The 15195-nt window shown below is 44.0% G+C and overlaps 1 protein-coding gene across 1 annotated transcript in view; it reads left to right on the top strand.

Moving 5' to 3' along the window:
- Window positions 1-15195, top strand: part of CAMK1D (calcium/calmodulin dependent protein kinase ID) — a 480336-nt gene that overhangs the window by 227905 nt on the left and 237236 nt on the right. Inside the window, exon 2 of the mRNA XM_075345270.1 lies at window positions 8779-8910. Within this exon, the coding sequence (XP_075201385.1) occupies window positions 8779-8910 (132 nt within the window). The remainder of the gene's footprint in view (window positions 1-8778; window positions 8911-15195) is intronic.

The following is a 15195-nucleotide window of genomic DNA, read 5'->3' as shown; positions in this document are numbered from 1 at the left end:
CGTGTCCGCCTAATACCAAAATGCCCACCCACCTTTGAGGTGTGGGCCCATGACAGTATATCATTCTGTCGATCAGGCGGAACAAAGGTCTTGCCCGGTGGGATTTGGTCTAACGTCACAGGGGAGAGCGTATGAAAAACCCTGGAGGGAAGGATAAGACGAGGTTCGTCAATCTCTTCCTGGGTAGAAAGCATAGAGCGAGACAGGGCGTCTGCCTTGTTATTCTTACTCCCAGACAAATAGTTGATGGAGAAGTGAAAGCGGGAGAAAAACAAGGACCAGCGGGCTTGGCGAGGATTCAGACGCTGAGCGGTTTGTAAGTACGTCAGATTCTTATGGTCTGTATAGACCTGGAAAGGATGTTTCGCTCCTTCCAGCAAGTGACGCCACTCCTCCAAGGCTAATCTCAAGGCGAGCAGTTCCCTATCCCCAATGGTATAGTTTCTCTCTGCCGGTGAAAAGGTTTTAGCAAAGAAGAAACACGGCCTTTTTCTACCTGCACCGTTCTTTTGATACAAGACCGCACCAGCACCCACTGAAGAGGCATCAACCTCTAAGAGGAAGGGCTTACTCTCATCGGGTCTTTGAAGAACGGGAGCAGTTGAAAAGTGTCTTTTTACTGCCTCAAAAGCCTGAGATGTCTCAGTAGACCAGGCTTTGGGATTAGCACCTTTCTTAGTCAAGGCCACCAAAGGGGCCACCAAAGTAGAAAAATGGGGTATGAACTGCCTGTAATAATTTATGAATCCTAAGAAGCGTTGCACCGCCTTCAAGGAATGAGGTTCGGACCATTGCAGGACAGCAGAGAGCTTCGCAGGATCCATAGCCAGACCCTCTTGTGAGATAATGTAACCCAAAAAAGGCAATGAGGACTGCTCGAATACACATTTCTCGAGTTTAGCAAACAATGAGTGCTCCCTTAAACGGGAAAGGACACGAACGACATCCTGACGATGAGTCTCCAGATCAGGAGAAAAAATCAGGATGTCGTCCAGATACACCACTACTGAGGATAACAGTAAATCCCTGAACACATAATTTACGAAGTCCTGAAATACTGCGGGTGCATTACATAACCCAAAAGGCATAACGAGGTATTCATAGTGACCGTCTCGGGTGTTAAAAGCGGTCTTCCATTCGTCACCCTTTCGAATTCGTACCAAGTTATACGCACCCCGCAGATCCAACTTCGTAAAAACTTGAGCTCCTCTCAGTCTGTCAAAGAGCTCCGAAATTAAAGGTAATGGGTATTTGTTCTTTATTGTGATTGCGTTGAGACCCCTGTAATCTATGCAGGGACGCAAATCACCCTCTTTCTTCCGAACAAAGAAAAACCCAGCTCCCGCGGGAGAGACAGACTTACGAATGAACCCCTTCTCTAAGCTCTCTCTTATATAGGTCGACATGGCCTCCGACTCAGGTATCGACAGGGGGTAAACCCTGCCTTTAGGTGGAACCGAACCTGGGATAAGGTCTATGGCACAGTCATACGGCCTATGGGGTGGAAGAACCTCAGCACCCTGTTTGGAGAACACGTCAGCGAAATCCAAATAGGGTGTAGGTATGGGAGAGAGATCAGTTGATGCAACCGCAACGACCTTAGGTGGTAAGGGAAGACATCGGGACTGACATTTCGAACCCCAACTAATAATGCTGTCAGACTCCCAGTCAATGTGAGGAGCATGAGTCCGAAGCCATGGAAGACCCAGAAGGACGTCGTCTATACCCTCAGGTAAAACAAGAAAAGAAATCTCCTCTATGTGACCCTGAGACAGGGAAAGGCGCAAGGGAACTGTCCTCAATGTAATGGAGTCAGACAACATAGTTCCATTAACAACACGGACAGGAATAGGCGCCTCTAACATGATAGATGGAATATTGTGTCCCTTTACAAATCCTGAGGACACAAAAATCCCGTCAGCTCCGGAATCCACAAAAGCCATAATAGGCCATGTATTCTCAGATAACGAGAGCTGACCTGGGATACAACACTTAGAGGGTGCAGAAGACGTCTCTAGTAACCCCCCTCTAATGGTTACTAGGCCAGGGAGTTTCCCTGACGACTAGGACACTTGTTGGCATAGTGCCCAGCCTGACGACATACGTAACATATAGGAGGACCAGACTTGCGTAGTCTGGAGAACGTATGACCTAACTCCATAGGAGTGGGAGATGTTTCAGATGCTGAGGAAGATGGTAGTGGACCCTCAACAACTGGAATAGCCCGATGCTTAGGGCGTGAGGAAGAGACCTCGAGTCTACGTTCCTTATGGCGTATATCGATCCTCGTTGCTACTGTGATCAAGTCCTCCAGAGAAGCAGGGACCTCACGAGTAGCAAGGGCATCCTTGACATAGCCTGCCAACCCTCTCCAGAAGATAGGAATCAACACCTTCTCTGGCCAATCTAGTTCTGCCACCAGAGTTCTAAAAGCAATGGCATAAGAACTAGTGGATAACGAACCCTGAGATAGATCTAACAGTCTCAGGGCCGCATCATGGGTAACCTGCGGACCCATGAATACCGCCTTAAGAGCATCAAGAAAGTCTTGATGTCTCAGAGTAACCACATCAGAGCGCTCCCATAGGGGAGTCGCCCATTCTAAGGCTTTGTCCTGAAGTAAGGAGATGATAAAGCCTACTCTGGACCTCTCCGTAGAGAAGCGAGAAGAGTTAACCTCTAGGTGTATCTGACACTGACTAATGAAACCACGACATGATCTGGCATCGCCAGAATATCTGTTTGGTAGAGCAAGTCGAGGATCATGTGCAGATGTCACCATGGTCTGAGGTTTATCCTCTATACTCTTGAGCCGTGACTCAAGTACTTGTATGTAACGGTGTAACTGCTGATATTCTGCCATAACTGCCAGACCCTTGGCTCAGTCCTAATGTTACGGGGGGCTGTCTGATAATAACCGAAAGGAGTATCAGACAGTCAGGGTCCACCGTGCAAAGACTTTGCTGCAGACTATGGCAGAGTGCAATACCTCTGTTAACTCACAGAAGGATATAATAAGAAAGTAAAGCAATTCCTCCCTTACTTGGAGGGTGTGTGGAATGATCTCTGTTAATAATCACAGAGACAAAGGCAATGTGTGCGAAATGGCACCTACCTAGGTCCGCTCTTCTAGTGGTGCAAAAGAGACGAACAGCAGCGTAAGCCGCACAAAGCTCCTACCTGCGTTCGCTCCACTAGTGTGCGAGGACACGAACCACTAGATATGGCACCTGCCTAGGTCCGCTCTTCTAGTGGTGCAAAAGAGACGAACAGCAGCGTAAGCCGCACAAAGCTCCTACCTCTGTTCGCTCCCCTAGTGTGCGAGGATACGAACAACTGCCAGACGCAGTATAAGGAACGTTACCCTAGCGGCAACGTCCACCTACGAGTAGAATCACAAGGCCCAGCCAGACCATGTGCCTCAGGCACCTGCCTATGTCCGCTCCCCTAAGAGGTAAGGATACGGACAGCAGCCAAAGCTGTAAGGTATAAGAACGCTACCCTGCCGGTAGCGCTCACCTAGCATAGACAGAGGAATGCCTAGAGGAACGCGCACAGAGCGTCTACTCATATGCATGAACCAAGAGGACTGAGCACCATGCGGCGTGTGTCAGGGTCTTATATAGACTCTGTGCCTCATCCAAGATGGAGGACACCAGAGCCAATCCGCTGCCAGAATGACAGGAGTGACGTCATGCTGGCCTATCACCGAGCAAGACGTCACAAGCACATGACCAGCGACCAATCGGCATAGAAGGTGTCAGAAACATGTGACCTCGTGTCAGCGATGATGTCACCCGCACATGTGCAATGGCTCCAAGATTGGACTTAGTCTCCGGCGCTCGCACATGTGCAGTAGCAAGAAATCTGGACTTAGTCTCCAGCGCTCGCACATGTGCAGTAGCAAGAAATCTGGACTTAGTCTCCAGTGCTCGCACATGTGCAGTAGCAAGAAATCTGGACTTAGTCTCCAGTGCTCGCAGCAACCGTAACACAGCGCTGGAGCACATCAAATTATATTTTGGGGGCAGGGGAGTCAGGTGCTGATAGACACGTTTGAGGAATGCAGCATAGGAACAGTTAAAGATGGTGGCATTTGTTCATAAGGTCAAAAAATGGTTGTAGGTTCCCTTTAAAACAATATGCAGAAGGCTCTGAAACTCCCCCAAGTGGTGGCTGGAAGTAGCTGTAATTTAATCATCTGTGCAAGAAATTAGGGTTTACTGTATTGTAGGTGCCATTATCTATAAATAAGGCATAGTGATAGAATCTGGTTTTGGAAATCCTATTACAGAAATTAGAGCCAATTCCACACCTCTGACATGACCTGGCAGGATTGAAGGCACAAAGGGTGCCCCTGGTGTACCATATGCCACAATGGACAGAATATCCTGTTCACACATGCTGGAATGTGATGTATAGATTTCCTTGTACTGCATTATATTCTGTTCACTTATAAGCTCATTTCAAGTACGTGCATCTGTATAAAACCCATTTGTGTGGATAGGACGAGCTATAGCCTGCTATGTCTAGATCTCTAAATGCTTATATTTATAGATGTGCTGTTGAGTCAGACTTAGCTTTGATGGCAGTTAAAGAAAAGCCAGCAATGGGTAGAGCCCCTGAAGTGAAGGCATCTTAGATAAAGATATGCCTACGGCGCCCTTCTGTTGTGGACATATGTTCGGAGGATGCATTCAATATTTTATATTAATTCTACTTAGCAATACACAACTCATAAAACATTAGCCATAATAGAAGCACCAATGCAATGCTGAGAATCCCGGACTTCAGATAAAATAACATATCGTTCAGAAAACATTGACGTGACAGAATCATTTAGATTCCAGCCGTAATCCATATGGCACAGAAACAACCAACTATAAATTAACATATATAATATTTCCAAAAGATACTATCAACACTAAAGGCAATATACGTTTTTTGCAAGGTCGCCAATATTAATTATTTCTAGTTATTACATAAGTGCTGATTTCCTAACCCCTCACATGTGATGTAATGGATTTGTCTGGTTTAGGCTACTTTGCCATAATAAGCTTTTGATGTTGCAAATATTCTGCACCTATTATGTAAATTAGGTTACTTGCAAGTTATTAAATGCATTTTTGTGTACGTTTTAATTACATATTTATCATATTTTTGACATTGCATTTTTGTATCTTGTTGGTATGCCATGTGTTAATAAAGATATAAAGGTGAAGCGCAATAGGGTCCTATAAGTATTAGCATATAGGTAGAAAGGTAATTTGCTTGTTATGGTCTCTTATGTGCACACGTGGTAAATAATGAAAAAATACGGTTTTACTTAAGACTACTGCACCTAACCCGCCCAGTTCTTTTACAGACTGGAGGTCCCAGCTGCATAGACCTTAATGGCCCCTGTGCAGACTAAAACTACCCTGACCGGATAACTTAGATGACCACTCAGACCAATTGCTCCTTAAAGGGCCATTGAGGGTTCCATGTACCTCTTTAAAAAACTGGCGGAAGGTGCAGAGTAAGTCAAGGTAAACCAAAAGTAATCATAAACAAGGAAAACCACAAATCCAACAGGCTATATTTCAAAGCAGGGTCCACTTTAGAAATATAACCAGCAGGGAATGGAAACCCAGGGAAGCTTTAAATAACTACACCTGCTGGGTGATAAGGCAGACCAAATTACATAATAGAAAACACCCATTAACAGAATGGCAATGAGTACCAAATGTGTAAACTCAAAGACAAATTGTTCAGAACCTGAATAGCAACTGAACCTGACTGTGGCTCAGTGGAGAGGGACAAGGGCCACAGGCCAGGAGGCTGCTGGATCAAATCCAAGGCATGGCAATGCTTAAATTATAAGGTTGTGTGAGCCACAACCACTATTGTCACATTACACAGCTGCTGCAGTATCCACAAGGATTATGAATAAGAAGCACAAGAGATTGATGATGCTGTGCTACTGAATCCAAACAAACTCCAAGATGTAAGGATAAATGAAAGTGGTTTATTGTCAATGCGTTTCAAAGTCAAAATGGACTCCTTCTTCAGAATATGTGACATGTTCTTGTCCCAAGGAAGGAGTTATTTTTTACTTTAAAACGCGTTAATAATCAATAATCCAGTTTCATTTATTCTGACGTCCTGGACTTTTATTCAGCATGGCAGAATCGTCCACTTCCGGTGCTTTTTATGTTTTTGATACTTCCTGGTATTTGGCTTTGACAAAACTTTATTGATATAATTATGTGTTTTTAAAGCGGAAATAAACTAAAAACATATGAGCCTTTTTACCTGTAGATATTCCACATTTAGTGCGAATGTATAAGAAAAATCTGCACTTAAAACTCTGCGTACCCACAACAGAAATTGATATGTTGCGGATTTAAAACATGCACCGCAGGTCAGTTTATGCTGAGAAATGCAGAAGCACAGTGGGAATATGCTTCTAAATCGCAAATATAAGATACTGCAGGGGCCGACACTGACATCTTGGGGCCCCTGTGCAAGAAATTGTACCTGCCCCCCTTCTATGGCAGCATAATTATATATATATATATATATATATATATATATATATATATACTGTACATATACATATTTAAAGAGAAATCCAGAAAAACACATATAAACAGACATAAATCTATACACAGCCATATACACTGACACACATACACACATCATACACACAGACACATTAGAGGTATTATTAATATGGGGAAGCCGGCAGCAGCCTCACTCACCTTCCCCGCTTGTCTCCCGTCCAGCTACTCTAGGGCATGTGGCTGTGCTGCACCAATTGGTGACCGTTACTAACAGACATGGCCGCACATAGACACTGCGGTATATACATCACAGGAGAGGCTGGGGACATACACATTACTGGGGGGCATACACATTACTGAGGAGGGGGGCATTAATCACAAAAATAAAGAAAACTCTATGAATGAGAAGGTGTGTCCAAACTTTTGGTCTGTACTGTATATAAATCTCTCTCTCTCTCTCTCTCTCTCTCTCTATATATATATATATATATATATATATATATATATCTATCACTAAATCCCCATTACTACATCCCTACACCCCCATATACTACACCTGTAACAAACTACACCACTACACCCCTATATACTACATTACTACACCCCAATATACTACACCTGTAAAATGACATCACTACTCCCCCATATACATCACTACACCCCCAATATTAGTCACCAGTAACCCCCCCTCCTCATTGTCTCCTCCTCAGGTCACCACTCACCTCTCCCTCTTCAGGCACCTTTGTACGGGCCCCCCCGCCGAGCTGCTTCTTCTCTTGTACGGGCCCTGGCTGCGCCAGTGCTGTTCTCCTAGGGGACCCTGATGCTGCTTCTCTTTGTGAAGGCCCTCGCAGGGCCGTTTATTCTCCTGCCAGCCGGGAGCTTTTGAAAAGACACGCGCGCGCAGTACTGACGACATCAAGGCGCGTGTGTCACAGAGAAAGTGCCGGGCAGGGAACAGAGGAGAGATTCCTGCGTTTCGCTGCCTGCACTGACTGTGCGGAGCTGCAGGATCGCTCCCTACCTGACACGCAGCGTGTGATCAGGACAATCTGACCAGGGCCCCCCAGAGCCTCGAGCTCTGGACAACAGGTCAGATTGCCCTCATCACTGACTGGCGAGCAAGGGCCCCTGAACCTTCGGGCCCCTGTTCACCGCAGCGGCTGAACCGGCGATATGTCCGCCAGTGAGATCCTGCGTTTTTGATGAACTGAAAACAAGCGGCGTCAAATACTCATCATGAGCACACATGCTTAAGGGTGCTTTACATGCTGCGAAATCGCTACCGATATATCGTCGGGGTCACGTCGTTAGTGACGCACATCTGGCGCAGGTAGCGACATCGCAGCGTGTGACACCAAGAAGCGATGATCAACGATCGCAAAATCATTCAAAACGGTGATCGTTGACACGTCGCTCCTTTCCTTAATATCGCTGCTGCCACCGGTACGATGTTGTTTGTCGTTCCTGCAGCAGCACACATCGCTATTTGTGACACCGCAGGAATGACGAACATCTCCTTACCTGCATCCACCGGCAATGCGGAAGGAAGGAGGTGGGCGGGATGTTACGTCCCGCTCATCTCCGCCCCTCCGCTTCTATTGGCTGGCCGCTTAGTGACGCCGCAGTGACATCGCTATGACGCCGAATGCACCTCCCCCTCGAAGGAGGGATTGTTCGGCGGTCACAGCAACATCGTTGCACAGGTATGTTCGTGTGACGCTGCCATAGCGATAATGTTCGCTACGGCAGCGATCACCAAATGTCGCACATACGACGGGGGCGGGTGCTATCGCGCTCGACATCGCTAGCAATCGCCAGCGATGTCGCAGCGTGTAATGTACCCTTTAGAAAACCTATGTTGGAATATATCCTGATTAGGACCTGTGCCTGAGTGTGGCTAGATTGATGTCCATAAATTTACAGAACTTGACATTTAAGTGCATTAGATAGGTAGCCATTCATTTCAGAGGTAACTGTATAATGGCAGGGGAATTGATCAATTGCTGCTGGGTTTCTGAGTAGATTACAATTCGACACCCTATAATCAGCTTAGCCTTACCGAGGATAAGAAAAGAAAAACAAGCAGCCACTATAAAGGGAGGAGATGAATGAGAATTTCTAATCTGGGGAGACCTGAATAGTACAAGATCATTTTACATGTCTAGTAAATGTAAATATAGTAGATCTGTCTAGTAAAATAACTAACTTCATGCTTTTTCTTTCTCCATAGGGGGGCATTTTCAGAAGTCGTTCTTGCTGATGAAAAGCTGACTGGGAAACTTTTTGCTGTGAAGTGTATTCCAAAGAAAGCACTAAAGGGAAAAGAAAGCAGCATAGAAAATGAAATTACTGTTCTGAAGAAGTAAGTGCCTGTGATATTAGGCAACAGTAAGAGAAATCACAATGTACCGGATGATGTTAGTATTTTCTTTATTACCGTCTGACACCCAGCTCTTTTCAGCTCCGGCGGTGGCGCACATTCACTGTATAGTAGGAGTTGAGCTGTGGCGCTCGAGAATAGCCATTAGACAATGAGCAGAGCTGTGCTGGGCCAGGGCTGAAAGCTGAAGCTGAAAACAGCTAATCAGTGTGGACACCCACCATTATGACATAGATTGATAACCCATCCTAAAGGGATGACCTATCTAAAATATCTAAAATAAATTAGATTTAATGGGGTATTCCCATCTCCAGGATCCTATCCCAATATGTAGTAATAAGAATAGTAGCAAATACCTCAAATTAGACATGTAGTATAGTTCTCATGGTTAGCTAATCATGTGTAGGAGGCTAAAACGTCTGCTATGTGACCCCATTATTTCTATGTATGCTTCTGCTTTAACATATCAGAAATTGTTGTAAAAACTCATATCTAAAGCGGGCTTTACACGCTAGCAATTGCTAGCGATGTCGAGCACGATAGCACCCGCCCCCGTCGTACGGCCGATATGTGGTGATCGCTGCCATAGCGAACATTATCGCTACGGCAGCGTCACACGCACATACCTGCTCTGCAACGTCGCTCTGGCCGGCGAACCGCCTCCTTTCTAAGGGGGCGGGTCATGCGGCATCACAGCGATGTCACACCGCAGCCGTCCAATAGAAGCGGAGGGGCGGAGATGAGTGGGACGTAAACATCCCGCCCACCTCCTTCCTTCCTCATTCCCGGTGGAGGCAGGTAAGGAGATGTTTGTCGCTCCTGCGGTGTCACACACAGCGATGTTTGCTGCCGCAGGAACGACAAACAATATTGCTAAAAAGCAGAAAACGATTTTTTATTTCAGGACGACCTCTCCGCAGCAAACAATTTTGCCCTCTTTTGCAATCGTTTCAGATTGCTCTTAAGTTTTACACACTGCGATATCGTTAATGACGCTGGATGTGCGTCACAAACACCGTGACCCCGACGATAATTCATTAACGATATCGTAGCGCGTAAAGCCTGCTTATGACCTTCAACACTGAAAATCTGCTTTTCCTGGCTTCACGCTTTGAGCTCATGCTGTTTTTATAAAAGCATGGCTAGCCGGAGTGCATATGCTCAAGTAGATTTATGTAAAAAATTGGACCATAAGCGCAACAATCTGAGAGTGCTTATTTACATATCTGGTTCCAGAAGCTCCCATTCCAGCAGCTGCTCGGTATGATTAGAGTGTCAGCTACGTGACGATCTGCCTTTTCTGCTATTTTGTATGAGAGAACGTATGTGGCCATCATATGTCCATCACACTAATTCATATCTATAATGAATATTCAGTAATTATTGAACATCTTAATTTCATCTTTTTTACCTCTTCAAACAGTACTATAGCTAGAATAAACGTCATGTTCTATTTGTGTAATAAAAATTGCGTTATAAAATCACATATAAGGAATTTATGTGGAAATTTTATTTAGTGAAGGCCAACATATCCTAAAACAACAAACTCCTCGATGTTTAGGGAGCTGATATTTACTTTTGGTGAATGGTCATCTGGATATCTACTTTGAGAAAGTGTTTTTCAGTTCTAATAAATCTTCTGATTTGATCAACTAGTTAATCAACTGGACAATCGCCTATGTCAATAGGCATTATGGGCTGTTGTGTAAAGGGTAAATAAATATCATAACAAGGAAAAACCAGGGAATCGTTTCTCTGTGATCAAGAGCGCACAGCGCCAGACACTCGTAAGGATTTTAGATGTCAACCAACATGCATTTTTTAAGATGTTTCAATAAATATGAAGATTTTATTTTTTGGTTTCTCTGGTTTTTCCTTGTTATGATATCTGTCCGTGGTCAGCGGATTGCGTGTTTGATTCCTTATGTATTTACCGGGTTAAAGACATCCTATACATGGGGAGGCACTTCATGCAATATTTTGTTTATTAAGTAAATATCGAAACATATAATCTATTCCTTCAGTTGTTCCCTTTCATCCACTAAATACATGTAGACTAAAGTCCCCGTCACACACAGAGATAAATCTTTGGCAGATCTGTGGTTGCAGTGAAATCATGGACATATTGTTCCATTTGTACACAGCCACAAACCTGGCACTGATTGTCCGCAATTTCACTGCAACCACAGATCTGCCGCAGATTTATCTCTGTGTGTGACAAGGCCTTAAGCTGACATCCATTACAGGTAGTAGAATAATTTTAGGATATTGTGTTCCTCTCATATAACCACAGGAGGAAAGTTAATGTAAAAGTGAATTAGGCAAATGGAAGTCAGTATGGGATAGGTAATGGGTTTCAAATCAGCTAGGTAATGTAACAAGGTAACATAGGGAAACAAACCAGGCTCAGTATACACATATAACTGTTAAATCCCAGCATTTTGCTGGGAGTTTATGTAAAGTGGGGCACTGCCTACTTAGCCAAAGCAAGGAGATAATTACACCTGCTGAACTGTTGGACAGCACACACCATATTGATTGACTAGGCATCACCATAGTTCCCTGCCGCACCTGTATCTCTGGCTGGAGAGTCCCTTCGTTGTCCAGAGCTATTCACCATGATGTCTCATCTGTCACCAACGTTTCCCACAAATACTGTGATGTCTAGTGACAAAGGCTGAAGTCACTGGGGCAAGTTCTACAATTCAATATGATAAACTCCACCCCAACTACCGCTGAGATCAAGGCGCTATAATTAGGGACAAAATATTGAAAATATCCTGTTGTTGATTAATAGAGTGAAAATGTTTAGCATGAATCTTATCAGTTTAATACAGTATTTTAGACACATGTAATTCTGATTCACATTAGTAAATGTTTGCTTACCTTTGCTTTGATTTACTTGTATTAATATTGTAGAAAGAACCAAACTTATTGTTTTACCAGCAGACTCTGACCTCAACAAGGCACTCACTGAGGGTTTTCTAATACACTGAGTAGAGAACAATGAGCAGAGCTTCAGTATCAGTGTGACGCAGGATAAAACGGACCATCATAATCCACATGCCTTTGCATATTTTCATTCATCAGACATTTCTTATCTCTTTTTTTGACAGTAAAATTCTCAGAAAGGTTTTGCTAGCGTCACATTTCAACATGACATTTTGACTACTGCTATATCAGTGACATATATCCGACCAATTCTGACATATATGCAATCTGTAGAGAAATCAGTCATTTTCTAATTAGTCAATTTAAGGTTTTGAGTAACATTTAGAAAGGGATTTGATCTGCCTGTAATTACAGCAGGAAACATTAAAACTCTTTATTGTCTGTGGCTATTGAAAAGTAGCTTTCCAGCAAACTGAGCAGCTCTGGGCAGACGGGCGTTAAAGGAGACGCGCTAGCTCTGGTCATATGTCCCTACAACAAAGCAGTTCTGAAGCATCGTTACTTAGAAAGAGATGGGTAATATAATCTTGGTAGCAGTTTTAGCTTAGGATGTAAACTGTTAATTCAAACTATTCAAATAAAGAAAAGCATAAAAATCAGCCAGTTCTGTTAATAACACGGCCTTCATGTACCAATTTAATGATTTACCATCCATGTGGCCATGACAGTAGAGATTAAAAGGAAAGAATAGGAAGGGGCAATCCAGTGTAAAATTGAAGAATTAACCTACTTTTGGAGAAAGAATTAAAAAGCTTCATTTTAAAATGTTCTTCACAGCTGTTTGGTGCAAGCGCTTTTACTGGTTTACTTTCTTACCACACATATAGCATGCATGTTTTTTGTTACACTTTAATCCACTGTCTCAGCATTTAGTTTTGGCCTTTACAAGTGGAGATTAACAGACTCGTGGAAGCTCGGTTTCGCGGTATCAGCCGAACTTTAGATAAAACTCAGTTTGGGACCTGGACTTGACTTGAATCCCAATTGGGCAGTTTGGGTCTCTGACCACACGCAGCCAGCTATAAACAGAACACTTCCGGGAGCATTTTTTCACATTTTTTAATTATTTATTTTGCTGCACACTACATCTGATCACACTGTTGTTACCCCAATGTGAGCCGTTCAAACACTGCAAGTGGCCCACACTAAGCCAAGCACCAAATATACATGAGCACAGCGGTGCTCGCATGAACGGTTTGCATATATAAAGCACCCAAACTCTGTTTTTTTTTATAAAGTCAATGTTCGGTACAAACACCAAACTTCGGGTTCACTCATTTCTATTTACAATGCTTAATTTTTTCATCCCCGCCTGCCAAGTACAATTGCCAAGATTCATCCAACAGTTTTTGCCAAAATTCAAGCTTAACATTAAAAAATTACTGTTATTATATTTTTTTTAAGCTCTGTCAACTTTTTAATAACTGGGCTGAGCCTAGCAAGAAGGGACATGGCCAGGCCCAACCAACAAATTATAACATTATAATTAATGCCACAAGTGTAGGAAATTACCAGGAATTATATATACTCCAGTCACTGACTAGACTAGTGTATGTATCTTACATATCTTACATAGCTGAAAGGTGCCACAATTTTTTTAAGAGATTCACACCTCTTTAAGATTTTGGCACATCTAAAGCGGGCTTTACATGCTACGATATATTTAACGAGATGTCGGCGGGGTCACGTCATAAGTGACACACATCTGGCATCGTTAGTGATATCGTAGCGTGTGACAGCTATGAACGAGCAGAAATACTCACCTTCTCGTTCATCGCTGACACGTCGCTCATTTTCTAAAAATCGCACATCCTGTTGTTCATCGTACCCGGGGCAGCACATATCGCTCCGTGTGACACCCCGGGAATGATGAACTGCAGCTTACCTGCGGCCGCCGGCAATGCTGAAGGAAAGAGGTGGGCGGGATGTTTACGTCCCGCTCATCTCCGCCCCTCCACTTCTATTGGCCGGCCGCTGTGTGACATCGCTGTGACGCCGAACGTCCCTCCCCGTTCAGGAAGTGGATGTTCGCCGCCCACAGCGAGGTCGTTTGGAAGGTAAGTACGTTTGAGACGGGGGGTTACAACATTGTGCGACACGGGCAAGAAATTGCCCGAGCCACACAAATGATGGGGGTGGGTGTGATCGCAAATGCGATCGCACGAGAAATTGCAACATGTAAAGCAGCCTTTAGTACATCACGTCTTTAATCAAGATTGGCAAGTAAAGCACCAGACTTCATGAATTGGGGCACATAAATCCAGTTATGTCACATGAGGACTTGCTGTTTTGTGGGATAAGTCATAGGATTGGAAAAAAAAAAATATTTTTTGGGGGTGGAAATAATTGGGGTTTGGGTTGAAGGCATATATATATATATACAGTGCCTACAAGTAGTCTTCAACCCCCTGCAGATTTAGCAGGTTTGATAGGATGCAAATAAGTTAGAGCCTGCAAACTTCAAACAAGAGCAGGATTTATTAACAGATGCATAAATCTTACAAACCAACAAGTTATGTTACTCAGTTAAATTTTAATAAATTTTCAACATAAAAGTGTGGGTCAATTATTATTCAACCCCTAGGTTTAATATTTTGTGGAATAACCCTTGTTTGCAATTACAGCTAATAATCGTCTTTTATAAGACCTGATCAGGCCGGCACAGGTCTCTGGAGTTATCTTGGCCCACTCCTCCATGCAGATCTTCTCCAAGTTATCTAGGTTCTTTGGGTGTCTCATGTGGACTTTAATCTTGAGCTCCTTCCACAAGTTTTCAATTGGGTTAAGGTCAGGAGACTGACTAGGCCACTGCAACACCTTGATTTTTTCCCTCTTGAACCAGGCCTTGGTTTTCTTGGCTGTGTGCTTTGGGTCGTTGTCTTGTTGGAAGATGAAATGACGGCCCATCTTAAGATCCTTGATGGAGGAGTGGAGGTTCTTGGCCAAAATCTCCAGATAAGTCGTGCTATCCATCTTCCCATGGATGCGGACCAGATGGCCAGGCCCCTTGGCTGAGAAACAGCCCCACAGCATGATGCTGCCACCACCATGCTTGACTGTAGGGATGGTATTCTTGGGGTCGTATGCAGTGCCATCCAGTCTCCAAACGTCACGTGTGTGGTTGGCACCAAAGATCTCGATCTTGGTCTCATCAGACCAGAGAACCTTGAACCAGTCTGTCTCAGAGTCCTCCAAGTGATCATGAGCAAACTGTAGACGAGCCTTGACATGACGCTTTGAAAGTAAAGGTACCTTACGGGCTCGTCTGGAATGGAGACCATTGCGGTGGAGTACGTTACTTGTGGTATTGACTGA

The sequence above is a fragment of the Anomaloglossus baeobatrachus genome, chromosome 4 (assembly GCF_048569485.1).
Source record: "Anomaloglossus baeobatrachus isolate aAnoBae1 chromosome 4, aAnoBae1.hap1, whole genome shotgun sequence".
NCBI classification, from domain to species: domain Eukaryota; kingdom Metazoa; phylum Chordata; class Amphibia; order Anura; family Aromobatidae; genus Anomaloglossus; species Anomaloglossus baeobatrachus.
The sequence above is the reverse complement of the archived record's forward strand: the minus strand, read 5'-3'. Positions and strand labels throughout refer to the sequence as shown.